Raw genomic sequence first — 15,750 nt, forward strand, 5'->3', positions numbered from 1 at the left:
AATAAATGAATAACCATTCATTATTTAAATCTGCAGTTTCCGTGAAAAAAAAACTTACCTAGATGCAAAACTCCTTGGACATTCAACTCATTTTTTGGAGTGGAGGTATAAATGGTAACGACACCGTATAGGAACTAGACTGTGAGTGGAGGTGTAAATGGTAACGATACCATATAGGAACTAGATTATGTGAGTGGAGGTGTAAATCGTAACGATACCATATAGGAACTAGACTATGTGAGTGGAGGTGTAAATGGTAATGATACTGTATAGGAACTAGACTATGTGAGTGGAGGTGTAAATGGTAACGATACCGTATAGGAACTAGACTATGTGAGTGGAGGTGTAAATCGTAACGATACCATATGATATAGGAACTAGACTGTGAGTGGAGGTGTAAATGGTAACAATACCACATAGGAACTAGACTATTACAGTATGAATGTCTTTCTCCAGCTATGTTGAGTTCCTGTCATTAAGTATGATGTGCGATTAACAATGGTTCAATTATTGCATATATTTATCAACTTCAAGCAGATTTCAAGGCCTAGCTGTATGAATCTGTCTTTGTGTGTATCTACAACACTCACTAGATTTTAAGTTTGACAGTTGCATGGATGTACTGAAGAAGAGGGGACTAAACTAACGCTCAGTCCAAACAAACATCAGGGCTACGTGTAATAGTTTTGCCACAATACACAATATCCTAGCGTGAACATAAGTGAAGAAAGGTATCTACAGCCATATTGAGTTTCTGTCATCATGTAGAAAGTATGACAATGGTTCTACGTCTACAGCCAATTGCATGCAATGAATAGCTACACTGTGTCTGGCCAAACTAATGTACCACGCCTGCAATGCGTACACATACAAGACACACAAAGAACAATAAAACATGTGATACTGATCAATCTCCTTACTTTCTGCACAACATTTTCTCAATGAAATGGGTCTTCATAGCCATGTCACAAAGAATTCCTATGTTTTAAGACTCACTTTCCGACCTCAACATGGATAGAGTTGGTGGTGTGTTGTAATCATGACCTTCACTGCAGTACTATCAAGTGTAGCATACTGTATACATACATGTACATACATCTATGCGACAAGCTGTGGAAAGGAAAGGAAAACGGGACATGATGAAATGAGATGAAATGAAGCAAGAAATTTCACAAATTGTCTTATCAAAATCTGATGCAGGAATATGACTTCTTTATCTCTATTTCCTTGGGATACTATCATATGATTTTGATTTTGTTGTTCCAGGAGTGGTTGCCATGTTTGTAAAACAACATGACCACCTCTCCTGCAACGGCAAAATCAACAATAAACAGGAAAATAAATACAGGAACTGGTCTGTAAGCTTAATTCCTACATCACATGTTTATTAATGAGATCAGAATTCTATGGAGAAATATATTTCTGAGGGTGACATCAGCTATCAATTTTTTCACCCTAATTTTTTAACTGATAAAGTCTGCACTAAAAATAGCCTTGTCTGAGTATTAATTTTGAGGTGTTTTTTTTTTTATAGCTTTTTTCTCTCATTTTTGTTCCAGGGTTTAACATCAAAAGTGCATGAACCATCGTTGCAAACCATGGCCTGTTTTATGGCACCATTCTTAACATCTAGAAAGAATAACTCTGGTTTGCGAGAATGGCATGAACTGGAATAATAGTTTAAAACAGACAAGTTAAAAGGTCTAAATTCATTCATCTGTGGTTTCAGTTAGTCGATTCATATAATCTTATCCAAAATTTATATAATTTTACATATATACATGATATAATATGGATTTATATTTATTAAGTTTGAGTATGTTAGTATTCCTTATTACCAACTGGTTCACATGACAATTTATTGACCACCACCACCACCACCACCCCCACCCCTTTTTTTACACTAGTCTAGTTCCTGACGACTGTATTCCGATTTCACAGTCTGTTATCTTCAGCCATTACCGGAATACGGTCGTCAGGAACTCGATTATTTTTACCGCAATAATAAATAAAACGTTCCTTGCCACCACAACGTTTTCCGCCCAATGGATCTAAAACAAGTGGTTCACATATTTGTGTGATTCGTAATACTAAATAGCTTAGGTGAGTTTGTAGTTTGGGGTTAATTTGAATGTGGAGAAGGGTGGCCATCAAGATAGGAAAAGTTAAAACTGGTTTAGGGTATATTGGTGAAAAGCAGAGAAAAGGTTCACAATTGTATCTCACATGTGCACACACTACAGTTACGATTCATTAGAAAGCTCTGGTATTTTGATTATAACTGGTTCATTATCGCTTCAAAAGAAGCTGTTAACAGTTTGAAAATATTCATTAACACCTTGTAGTTTATACATTTATATCATTTTGAGACTAGCGAGTTCCCCCTTTCCTTTGTTACATTTCTGAACACGACGAGGTGATGGAAGGGGGGGAGGCATTTCCTGTTAGCATTATAACCGTAGAAATAAACCACGTTGTCGCAGCTATGCCTTATGTCGAGATAGTCGAGTCAATTTCCCAGGTAGAGGTTTCGCGATTTAGTGAAAAAAATAACCTTTCATCAGCTGGTATATACACTGGAATTGCCCATTAATATTACAAATCCCACTCACAAAATATAACTTTAATGGTACACAATATAATTTTACCTTCACCTCCTCGAGTGTTCATTCTTTTGTTTTCACGTGTGTGTGTCATGACCCGATCTTAGCTCTACTGCAAAGCAGACATTCGCAACCCGGGCATGAAGTCATCGAGAGCGATATTTTTTTCGTAGAATGACCTTAGGTGAACGGGTAGCAATGATCAATAACAACAGAGTAGTCCTAACTTACCTCAGATTAAAAAAATAGGCCGAGTCTAGTGAAATGGTGACTTTCTTTGCGTATACAAAATAAAACAAACATAGTAGACTTGTTCCTACACGGCTCACTGTCAGCGGTGAAATGTCAATGACAACATTCAAGAAAAATACGGAAGTAAGAGCAATTAGGCTCTGTCGCGAAAAAATAAATCTTATTCCAAAGACTTCGTATATATTTTTCAGAATTATTGAATTATAGATCTTCTCATATTTAATATATTATAAAAGTTAGAATTTGAATTATTTTTAATTTTAGAAGTGCGTTTTTAGTCAATTAAAACGATGTGTAAACTTTGCTGTTGAACGAGGTTAAAGACAGAAGAGGGACGATTGGGCGATCGTGATCCAGGAAGATGGCACAGTCTAGCCTAAAACAACTCTCAAAGAGAGATTTTGACGCCCAAAATTGTAAGTTTTTTGTCGCTTTTGTGAACAGGATGATTTTCAAGATTTCCCTATAGCTGTAGAACTGCAAATCTATCTTGTGTGATCAATTATGTTTCCATTCGAGTGTACTCGAATCACACCCCAATCTGTATTTTTTGATATTGAATGACTCGATCGATCGACGAATGAAAATTGATAGATATCGTCATTTGAGCCGGTTTTACGAAATGACAATTAAGATAAATAGACTTGATGTTACCATTGTGATGTTGGTATTATAATCCTTCCTATTGCTAGCCATTTTGTCGTTTCTGTGAATACCGATCGTATATACAATCCAACCTAGTTTAGTCTATCCAACATATGTATTGAATGTTGTTGTTGTTGTTGTTGTTGTTGTTGTTGTTGTTTTCTTTATTTATTGGTGCCTTCTCTTTGATGTTACCATGGTGGCTATCTATTTCTCCTTTAAAATAATGATGATGTTCTTGTTTCTGATAATGTTAACAGAATGTGGCAATTAGCCATAAGTTTACATTGGGGAGGGGGGGGGGGGGTGTGATTTGGGTTGCATATTAGATTATTACCAGATATATGTGTATTGTACTTACTGATGCATACTTATAGCTATCAACTACAATTGCCAAAACTCATGTTCTTCGTTGCACATTCTTTATTACCAATGGTAGAACTTCTCTGTGAAATCAACTTTATTAACCTTGAACTTGAAATCTTTCTGTTTCAGATGTCCATGAAATCAGTTCTGGAGGGGATGGACACAAAGATTTACTTGAGCACAGACAGAGAGTACAAAATCTCAATGATGAAACGGCTGTGGCAATGAAGAAAAATGTCTACAAAAATTACACTCAGTTTATTGAAACTGCCAAGGAGATTTCCTGTATCCTTAATACTGCATTTCAGAGATATTTTGATGACATATTACTATTACGGTATTCTGTTGTAAGGCCCATATTAGCCAGGATGGATGGATATGATTGGAGTTTCAAATAGCTTTGCCTAGCTTGATTAGTTGGTATACTTTATGTGTTTATGTTGTACTTTAAACAAATCTCTGACAAGCAATGTCTGATTTCATTCAAACCTGACACAAATGTGATATACCATAGTAGCCAAGTACACATCACTTCTGTTCATGACATCGTATTTGACTAAATGAGAGCTATGTGTTTGTGGGAAACCATCACTATTTACTCCAGTGCAATACTTGTATATTTAGAAATTACATTCAAGTTACCACCCCATGTTATCAGGCGCAAAATTTAGTTTAAAGTGGCCATATGAATGAGGATTGGGTATTTATTTTTGGATTTTTAATTTATACAATAATTTTATCATACCTTTCTACTTGGGAAATCAATGTGAATCAACATTGGCCAAGTCTAAATGTTTGTAACTCAATACATTGCACAAAGCTAAAAAATGAGTAAAAAGTTTGTTATTGTACTGTACAATGACAAAGATTTTACACATTTATTAATCTTTTGCATATTAGAGTTACAAACAAGGACTTGGTCTATGTTGTTTCACATTGATTTTTCAAGTAGGAAGCCATGATCAAATTGTTTTATAAATTAAAAAAACAAAAATAAATACTGATCATCCAGATGGCCACTTTACAACATTGAAACTATTGATCATAACATGTGATTCCTTGACAAGTCTAATGACAGTACTGGAGAGTGAGATGTATCAACTAAGTCACATACTAACAGAACAGAAAGGATTACTTGGACAGATTCTAGACATGTCAATCACAGCTGCATCAGGTATGTATCAACTCAGAACGTTCATTCACGGTTATGTCATTTTCCAGCAAGGTTATCATCAAACTTTTAAATATAACAGGGACTCACAAATGAAAATTGGATGGTCTCAACAGAACTCGACTGAAAGGGTTTCCAAAATGTGTTTACAGTACAAGTTGATATGGTAAAATTTCAAAATGCTTTGATTATTTTGGTTTTATGGTTATCAAGTACATGTTATCTCAAATGATTTATTTCTATGTAGAAGATAGACAAACAGATGAAGCTGGTAAGAAGGAGAAGGATGAGAAAAAGAAGACGTTAACATCACTACTTGAGAAAGTAGAAGGCTTGACAGTGAGTACTGGTAGTATTTCTAGTAAAAGACAGTCTATATTTGTACACAGAGCTCCATCGATAGGCTGTTACACATATCATAGCTGGTAAAATAAGAATATTAAATTATAACACAGTACTAGAACAGAAATCCTTTGATTTCAAATGTCAAAAGTACATTCAGATACTAAACACATGCTGCAGCATGATTTAATTAACTGTAGGTTGTTGTCTAATTGACAGAATGTTACCGAGGTACCAGGTCGGTTCTTGGTCCATGAGGGCGATCTTCTAGAACTTAATGTGGACAACTTTGAAGAAATTAGAAAAGTTCATGCTTTCTTACTGAATGATAGTGTTATGATTACCACATATCTACCAACAAGGTAAGAATGTATTGTAGTGGGATGTCAGTGGCTTAGATGTAGGATTGTGTGCCTCTTATCACAGTGACTGTAATCTGGCATCATTCAAACCCTTCGGGGCAGTGAGTGGTTATGTAAGCGGACCAACGACTGGAGCTGTCAGACTTTCCAAGCTCTCGCTAAGTTGCCAACCATGTATGAATGAATGAATGAATGAATGAATGAATGAATGAATGAATGAAATTTATTTCACCAGATAACAAAAATAAGCTACACTTTCAAAGAACAAACATATGATACAAATATACAAAATGAATACAAAAGAAATACACAATTGTTATCTGATGTGGACCATGGAAATAGTCCAGCGGAACTAGTCTTGTCCATGGCCCGTACATTTTTCTACATTTTGAATCAAATGCTTAACACCATTCAAAAAAGAACACCTAGTCTTCATCATTTAAAGGCCAAGGTTTCAATCCCAGGTTCTTGTATTAGTTTTGTCATATCTGTGAAAACATAAAGATTACATAGGCCCATTTTGTTTGTTCTGTTTTCGAAATTTATTATTCTTTTGTTCTGAATCAGCTTTTTTTCTATAAATCTGCCAGACCACTGTTTTTCATGCCTTAATATTAATCCTAGTCTAAAGTGAGCCTTTAAGTATTGAATTAATTTTTCTGTAAAACTATTTGTTTTGTGTACAGGAGAGGACCATTAAGATATAAATTTCTGTCACTCTTTGAGTTGGATAACTTAGCTGTAGTGAATGCAAGAGATGTTGGTTGTAAGTACATATAGATATCATTCTACAGTATTTTTCGTCCTTCAGCCAAACAAAATATGAGTGACCTAAGGGGCCTTGCCACTATGAGTCACTAGACGAGTAGTGACAAAACACTTAGGTCACTGGTAATTTCTGACTAAATGAAGTAAAATATTGGGGAATAATATAATTATACATCCACAAACATATTTAATGAAAAATCAGGAAAAATAATGGCAATTTAGAACGTTTTGACTCATATTTCAAGCATAGCCAAACAAGTGACATAGACATGAGTTGTCCACCAAACAGGAGGGTCTATGCATAGAATGACAAGGGTATAAAACCCATATTTTTGTTCAAACATACTCAACCTGGCTTATTTTGTATGGTATAATCTAACATTTAGACTTTAAAGCCTACTTTCAGTTTATATCAATATTACCAAAAAATAGAACATTTCATGGCACTATTGTTACTTGTTGTATAGATAAAATTATTATGGTTAAAACCCGACACCAGCTGAGATAGATATTAGACATGGACAAGGTATATTGTATTCACTATTTCATTAACTGTCCAATTACAGTGGTGAAGAATGCATTCAAAATTTTGATGTTTCCAGACCAACATATGTACCAATGTGATGGACCTAAAACCAAGGTAAGCCATAGCCCCCACCTCACATCCCTCCCCAACCCCATCCACGGTAAAATTACCCAAATAGTTGATGACGCTACAGGAATATTGTCCACAATTATACTTATTAGTAGGTACAGCTCTGATGCTCTAGGATGTGCTATGTCTGTCCATCTGACTGAGTGTCTCTGTCTGTCTGTCTGTCTGTCTGTCTGTCTGTCTGTCTGTCTGTTTGTCTGACTGATTGTCTGACTGACTGTCTGTCTGTGACTATGTCTGTCTGTGTGTCTGTCTGTCTGACTGATTGTCTGTCTGTCTGACTGTGACCATGTCTGTCTGTGTGTCTGTACTGTCTCTGACTCTGTTTTTGAACAGCTTATTTTTGTAGGTTGTTGAACTTATGTATGAAAAGCATTCATTATTGAGTACAGTATATATACTGTTACCATGGCAACTGATCTACCTTTCTCAACAGTCTTTCATCATTATCACTTCATCATACATCTTTTTGACTACATGTTTTGTACATTCTGATTACAGCGTGAATGGTTAGTTGCTTTAGAGAAAACCAAGAAGAATAAATCAGGGTCATCTGGAGGTCAACGGAAAGACGTCTCAGCTGATACAACAGTTAGTGAGATCCTAGACAGATCAAATCGTAAGTTACAAAATATCAACAACGTCACACTTGTAGTCTGTTTAAAGAGAATCACCACTCCAGGAAATAAAGGTATTTTCATAAACTTTGGGTCCTGGAGAGTCATTTCATGATTTCACATCACATAATTTTCGACCAGTCACCAAGAAACACCAAATTGAAACTCTTTTTCACCTCTATTATTCTTTCAGTGAACACCATTGCATCATGGGACTTAGCAGACATGAATATTCATAGATGCACACTGAATATTCATGACCTTCATTGAAGTAAATAAGTACTTAGGACCATGAGGGCTTGGAGTATCACTGAAAGAACAATAGAAGTGAAAAAGAGTTTCAATTTGGAGTTTCTTGGAAACTGAGTGAAATTTATGTGATGTGAAACTATGAAATGACTCTCCAGAACCCAATGTTTATGACAATACCTTTATTTCCTGCAGTGGCACCCAGTAAATCTTTGTATAAGATTATACCCCCAGCCAACCATCCACAGTAGTTTGACATGGAGGTGTCCAGACAATCAAATCATAAAACATCTAAACTGCTATACTACAAATAATTTGTACTCTGCAAGGTGAAGACGACTCTGGTAAACCAGCCTTCGGTTTACTAAGATAGATGCAAACTATATATATCTGTTGTGGGATTCTAATCACCCTGTGATCAACATAGTGTAGCCACTGGAAATCCCAAAACAACACTGCAAGTTCATGACACTCTAAATAAACTAGTTTCCAGAGATGCTTCCCTACTGAGACAATGATTAAACCAATGTCGCAAAACAGCAACACTGCGAGTTCATGGAACTCTGTCAATAAAACTCTGTGATGCCTCCCTACTGAGATTATAATTAAACCAATGTGAATTCAATAGCTTATCACTGTTGTATCAACATGTTGTGACAATAGATTTAATTTGTGTCTATCTTAGAAAACCAAAGGCTATATTACCAGAATAATATGATCATTTCATCAAAATGTATTTATCAAAACATAAATGATTTTGTTGCAGCTTTCTTTGACGCAGGCCCATCACATGATGTTTCCATGGAGATCAATCCATTGCATCCTGATTGGCTAGTAGAATTACCTGAAGATTTAGATGTTTGTATTGCACAGCGTGACTTTGAGGGCGCTGTTGATCTTATTGACAGAAGTAAGTCCTAAACCAGTACATCGCCCTCTATATATGGTTCAATATGATAGAGCCTGGTATGCAATAGATCTAATGGGCAAAATTCTGTACTAGTGTGCAGAGTATATATTTTATAATTTCGTAATCAATTCCTAAACATTCCAGTTGTATGGTTTCATATACTGGTACAATGTCCTAGTACAGGCTTTGCCAATTTGCTACTATGTTTAAGTGTGTTGTCTTATGTAACATGATGAAGGTGTACCATACTAGGGATTGGACCAGCTGTTCAATCAAAGAAAGACAGTTTAGTGAACCCAGTGAGAGGTTTGAGAGAGTCGAGTGAAGTGAAGGCTAGGATGGCTATTCACAATCTATACATGTGGAAGGTTTCTGTACCCTACCTCATTGCAGTTTTAAATTAAAAACAAGTCCATGCTGTTGTGTTGGGCTACCATTGATGTAATGGTAATGTTATGGTGTTAAGCACTTCCAAAAAATTATCACCTACAAACGTTGACATCACAAATATATATTTATGATTTCTATTCTTTTGTTTCAGCTAATGAACATGTGAGAGATCTCCCACTGTCTTCTACTTTGAAAGAAATCAGGTTAGTAAGGTTAAAGTTCAGATAACTTAGGTCAGAGTTCAGATAACTTAGGTTAGAGTTCAGGTAAATGTCAGAGTTCAAATAACCATAGACCCTATACAAGGTCAGAGTTCAAACAAAGTATCTTCAGTTATATTTATGATTTGAAACATCTGCAAAAATGATTACATTACCTACCTACCAAATGGACTTAGTCTGGGTCCTACAATGTGAAGAATTATTGTTGCCATAACTATTTACATTTACATAACTATTGACATCTCAAATACAAGAACTTATGTAGAAACATGAAATTTTCAAAATGTGAATTACAGGTTGCGCAAGAACACTCAGTCTGTCTTTCAATACTAAATACATTTGTACTTGACAATGAGCAGTTCTTGCCGAATAAATTACACATCATAGTATTTTAGACTGAGAGTAATGTATATATGTATTTGAGAATTTTTATTCGAAACGTCGTATTTAACATCTATTTATACGGACTGACTTACAAGTTCCATATGGATTTCTTTATATATAAATTTTGTTGGTTAACAGAGCTAGGGTTGACCACAGAGTAAAACAGCTGACAGATGTACTAGTACAGGAAATGGAAGTATCAGCAGATAGGTCTTTACGTGGTGGACCTGGTGTTACTAGAAGAGCTGTTATACAGTTAGTACGTCTTGGAAAACACACAACGGTAAACATTACTCTTTTCATTTTAATATTTACCATGATATTTCTTTTCTACAATGTGCCTCCTTTGCAACCTCTTTTGTACAAATGTTGGGTATTGGCCGCCTTCTTTGCTCTCAATAACTGGGTTTCGGAATCCCACTCTAAAACCTGTGTGGGGCCAATCAACTGTTCAAAATCCAAAATAAATACCAAATTCTCATCTATATGGCCTCTTTAATACACTATATGTAAATGCTAAATTTGAATATTTCATACACTTTTTAAAAGTGACTTTCACAATCATGGACATGCTTAAAATAATTGCAGATAAAGTATATTAATTTCAAAAATGTGAATATTCGATGCACAATGAATGACGACTTTCTCAGGAATCAAAGAATCAAAATCCATTTGATTTCTTAGAAACTATGTCTTAGGAAACCTTCCAACAAATCTTTTTGATATTCTTTGCCATGTAGGCTTGCAATTTATTCCTGAAGCATAGAAGTGCGGCAATCAAGTTAGCGATAAGACGTCTGAAGATTGAGGGTATCACCACAGTCTACATAAATAAACTATGTAGTATATTTTTCACTCATTTGATCGAGACTGGCAAAGAATTCCAAAAAGCATTTGCTGAAAACACAGGTTGTTTTTCTGGTAAGTTTATCACAGTATTTGTTTTGGTAAGTTTGGTACTAGTCTTAGTTACCCAGACTCTCATTGTATGCACACCCCACACCCCCCCCCCCCCCCCCCAGCAATTTAGCATCAACTAATTTAATATTAAAGATTTTATATAGTATAGCTTAGTGAGTTGATTCTTTGCCCATCTAAGTGGCAAAGTTTCCCACTGTAGGCTGAATGCCAACATGATCTCTAACTAAACCATGTCTGGTCAAAGTCCCTCAATCAGCACAGAAAGTTGTTTGTCCAATCAGTGAACCCCAACTGTTACAGTGATGTAAACAGATATAAGTAGCATCTTGAGCTGATAAATATACCATATTTGGACATTTCGTAACTGCCCCAATGAACACTAACTTTATGAGAGACTGTTTTTGGTGAGAAATTAGAATTTTGTGATTGATTAACAAAGACATGGTGTTAATGACTGTGTGGGTGGCTGTGGATGAATTTTAAATTGCACCTCAGGACTTCTAGAGCAATGACTTTGACTATACTGTGAGTGGAGGTGTAAATTGTATAGGAACTAGACTAGCTTTCCAACAGAGATGTAACACTACTTATTGTTAATATCTACTGTTACACTTACCATTAAAGAATTACAATTCCTATCACTTTCCTATTTTCAGCTTTTGTGGTCTGGGCTAGAGTAGAACTGCAAACATTTGTTGGTCATTTCTCCAACCAAGCCTTTGCCACCAAATCTAATCTAGACATGGTAGCTGAATGTATCATTATTGCAAGACGTCACTGCCAAAAGGTAACACAAGTAAAACTACCTCAAAGATTTCATTTCAAACAGCCTCTTACTTCATTGTCAAATTCAACTACTGTTTCTTTCATAGTCTAGAGGCTATCCATGGCTTCGATCCTCTTCGATCTCTCGCTCTCAAATCTAGTCAAATGGATGTATGGCTATTTATTGATTTATTGATTTATTGATATTTTCTGTGTTTATTTCACCATAGATGTGCAATATTGGTTTAGATTTGTCGTTTGCACTGGATGGTTTTCTACTGAAAGGAATTCGTGATACAATCAGATATAACAAAGATCAGTTGATGGAAGCTACCAAACACAGATCAGGTGTTGTAAGTATACTTATCATATACTTATCGTATACTTATCATATACTTATCATATACTCAACAAAGATCAGTTGATGGAAGCTACCACATACCACAAAAGATGTATCTTTATCTTTGTAATAAGCCCAATACGAAATTTTTTAAAATACAAACACCAAAACAAATGAAGACATTATCGAGCACAAAAAGGTAAAGGTATATACAGATGCTTTGTCTTGTTCATTTCTTGTTCATTGTAAAATATTTATGGGGTTTTTTTTTTTTGACAGGATGAGAAATGGCGACCAGTTAACATGCAGACACCGGAGGCAGCCACCCAATTAGCCAAGGAAATGGTGCAATATGGAATTCATAATTTCAACTCACAACTTTACAGTAAGTCTATGTAAACAATGGAAGTAGAATATAGCAACCAGTAGCTGTAACAGGACTAGGTTTATCATTGTTATACATTCTTGTGGTGTGTACCATAACCAAGGGTTCGTATTACTTATGAATACCAGTAATGTTTTAGGTCGACAGACTTTGTCAAACTGTCTGTTTGCTGGCTTTACCATTTAGTGTTTAAGGATATGTTTTTCATTGTTTTGTTCTATGTTTCAATTTATATATGTTCTGCAAAAGTAATAATATCAAGTAGTAAAATCACCAACTTATAACTTGTTTATGTTGATGTGCTTGCCATGATGAAGGATGTATGATCGCATAGTAATCAGTTTTGTACAAATTTACTATAAACCCCTTGCCTTTCATTCATACTGTGTATACATGGATGCTAAGCCAGTGTACAGGGTATCATCAACTACTTGTTGTAGACGTGTATTTCAGCTATTTAGAAGGAGTAAACCATTTCTAGTAAAGGTTTGATGCAATGACTATAAATTGCCCACACCCACCGGGAGTAGCTCCCTGCTGGTGTACACTACACTACAATACACTACTACCCTTTCTTACAAAAATTTGACTAGCGCCGGCAAGTGTCAGATTGATGATGAATCAACATGTGGGTGAATTTATCTAATTGTAATAGTACAGTGTTCTCCAAAGGCTATATTGACATCACCAATAACCTAATGACAGTGTGAATAGCGCCATCTGGTGAGAGATTGATGGTGAATCAACACTTTTGTTTTTATTTCAGATAAATGTTGGGTGAATTTGTCTAACAGTACAATAATGTTCTCCAAAGGTTATATGAACTTTATAAACAACTTAATGACTGTGTATATTCCTGAGGTAAGCATGTATCAATTCATTCTTGTATTGTAGTTTTGGTTGGCCATTGGATTCAAACATTGGAGTTTAACTTTAACACATTTTACATCTATTTAAAGATTCATTTGATAAATATCTAGTGACATAAATAATCCAGTGGTTTGAGGAAAAAAATGTTCACTCTTTGATTTAAGTAATGAATTTAGCATGAAGGTAGAGTTCACCAAAATTAGATATGAGCTTTGCATAAATTAAAAATGGCCACAATTTTCAAGATGGCTGCCATGCATAATTCACCATTCAACAGGAATCATTTGGAAGACAGAAAACAGAACACAAAAGCCATCATCGTAAACCCCAGCCTCTTTTACGGCACCTTCCAAGACGCAGTGTCATGCAAGAACTAACAAATCTGGTTTGCGAGAATGACAAAAACAAGTGGAATGTTTTCATAATTGTATGAAATTTATCATTTCAGTTGTATTTTGACATAGTTGATAGTCTTCGTGAAGTGTTGGAATTCTACATCGGAATACTAGAATCATGTGCAACCAATGAAGCCTTCATGCAAGAGAGAGAATTCATCCTCAAAAATGTGGATTTCATGTTCCAAACAATAATACCACTAACAGAGAACAAAGGAAAGGTAAGTAGACCTCTTAGATTTTACATTATGACAAAATTTAGTTAGGCTCTCACATTTCTATGCTGAAAAACATGGTGCAGTTAGACAACATCAAAGAGATCGTAATTACCATTCCAACTTTGGTTTGTGAAATTATTCAAAGTTTGGTAACAGGAAGTGGCCATTTTTGTAAAGTTTATATCATATTCTTGGTATTTTAGTGTTTTGTACAATCAACAATAATGGTTTAATACAACTGTAGCCTTGTTTGTTATGTGTATATATGATAAATATATTGTATTAATAAATATATATGGTATATAAGAATGTTTTTGCACTGAAATGTTTCTCTGTATATGAAAACCACATAAATAATCAATGTAATAAGATGATATAACAGTTATGTATGTCTGCTAAGTGCACCTTACACTAAGCTTGCCAATGTGTTAAGATAGCAGTAGTGTGGGAACAGGGAATGAATCATGGCCAAGGACTCTGTATCCTTTCAATGTTATTGTCACCACATATCATATCCTAGTCTGTAAGGTACGCCATGACGAGGCGCCCTCAAACATCAGGCAACCCCTAACCTGAGAGGAGGCCGGTGAGGGCGTCACGACGTATCTTATAGTCTAATCCTATCCATACTAAGTTGTATATTGTTATTATGGTTGTTATGGTTACAGGAGGCAATATATCATGGCCAAGGACTCTGTGTCCTTTCAATGTTATTGTCATCACATATATCCATACTAAGCTGTATATTGTTATTATGGTTGTTATGGTTACAGGAGGCCATAGGTCACCAAGTGAGGCCGTTCAAAGATCTGTACAAAGAACAAAGAAAGATCAACTCTAAAGTGGAATCCCTTGGAGTACTGATCTAGACTGTGAGGAGATACTGATACACTTGTCAAGGGATGTAGTTAATGTGAAAAGTACACACACCAGGTGGGAATACCGATGAGGGAGAGCCATGATACATTGTGGTTGAAACAAATAAGTTTTAAACACAAATTTTGGAGATTGAAGAGTAAACATTTGTTCTTACTGGCCCTAACGGCCCTTATCTACATCCTGTTGTTAGTACTTGTATGCTATCATCGACGTCTGATGAAAACCTGGTGCCAACAACTGCATCATTGTCAACTTCGCTGTAGACCATAACTAACATCATACTGTTATCATTCAGTACTTGTAATTGCTGACATCTATAAAGACATGCTGACTTGTTGGTGGTCTGAGCTTAGCATGTTTGAAAATCAATACTGTACTGTCAAGTGTATTTTGTGTAAAATGGACAGTTGGCATTCTAAAAGACAGTCGTTATAATAATCTATAGTTGTACATGGGAATGGAACAGAGCTGCACCCTCTGTGGTGATATGTAAGTAAAGCTGTTCCAATAATGTATGGCACCTGATAGCCATACAGTTCAACTAAGGTTGACATGTATAATTTTCATCAATATTAAGTGAATTAATATCACAGCTGAGACTACAAGATCGATACTCACCAATGTAATTGCTGTAAGATGTACAAAGTAGCCTGTTGTGCAAGTAGGCAGTTGTCTTGTAAAGCTTGGATCCATCAATGTCTTTTATGCAGGCACACTTGCCAAGCCATATGTTGACCAGCGCCCTCTACGGCAACAAAGTCATTCTGTCGAGCAGTGCCCTCTATGGCATTATCTAAATTGTCATTTTGCTCTGCTAGGAAAGTATTTTACAGTATCACAACACAAAATGACTTAATCATGTGTAAAATAGTCAATAAAAAATGGCTTTTTTTGTTATTACATTTGTAAAATCACACAAGTGATGCTCAGAATTTTACAGAATAAAGTTTTGCATACGCCAGAAAAATACTTGTGATGTTCTGCCTTGTTTATTATTATGTCCCCAACCTGTTTATTAACACACTTTGAATTATCGCGTGGG

At 35.5% G+C, this 15,750-nt stretch overlaps 2 protein-coding genes across 2 annotated transcripts in view; one reads left to right on the plus strand and one right to left on the minus strand.

Moving 5' to 3' along the window:
- LOC144451526 (kelch-like protein 17) overlaps positions 1-964 on the minus strand; it is a 28,691-nt gene extending 27,727 nt beyond the window's left edge. Inside the window, exon 1 of the mRNA XM_078142399.1 lies at positions 921-964. Coding sequence (XP_077998525.1) covers positions 921-964 — 44 coding nt within the window. The remainder of the gene's footprint in view (positions 1-920) is intronic.
- Positions 965-3,136: 2,172 nt separating this feature from the next.
- Positions 3,137-15,663, plus strand: LOC144451395 (exocyst complex component 8-like). Its single transcript, XM_078142225.1, has 18 exons — positions 3,137-3,271; positions 3,996-4,151; positions 4,945-5,040; positions 5,285-5,376; positions 5,599-5,741; positions 6,428-6,507; positions 7,076-7,149; positions 7,666-7,783; positions 8,797-8,940; positions 9,482-9,533; positions 10,074-10,218; positions 10,676-10,856; positions 11,513-11,643; positions 11,852-11,974; positions 12,241-12,346; positions 13,113-13,207; positions 13,665-13,832; positions 14,603-15,663. Exons 1-18 carry the CDS (start codon positions 3,217-3,219, stop codon positions 14,696-14,698), a joined length of 2,055 nt encoding a protein of 684 aa, XP_077998351.1. The 5' UTR covers positions 3,137-3,216; the 3' UTR covers positions 14,699-15,663.
- The last annotated feature ends 87 nt before the right edge of the window (positions 15,664-15,750 follow it).

This window comes from Glandiceps talaboti, chromosome 21 (genome assembly GCF_964340395.1).
Source record: "Glandiceps talaboti chromosome 21, keGlaTala1.1, whole genome shotgun sequence".
Lineage (NCBI taxonomy): Eukaryota > Metazoa > Hemichordata > Enteropneusta > Spengelidae > Glandiceps > Glandiceps talaboti.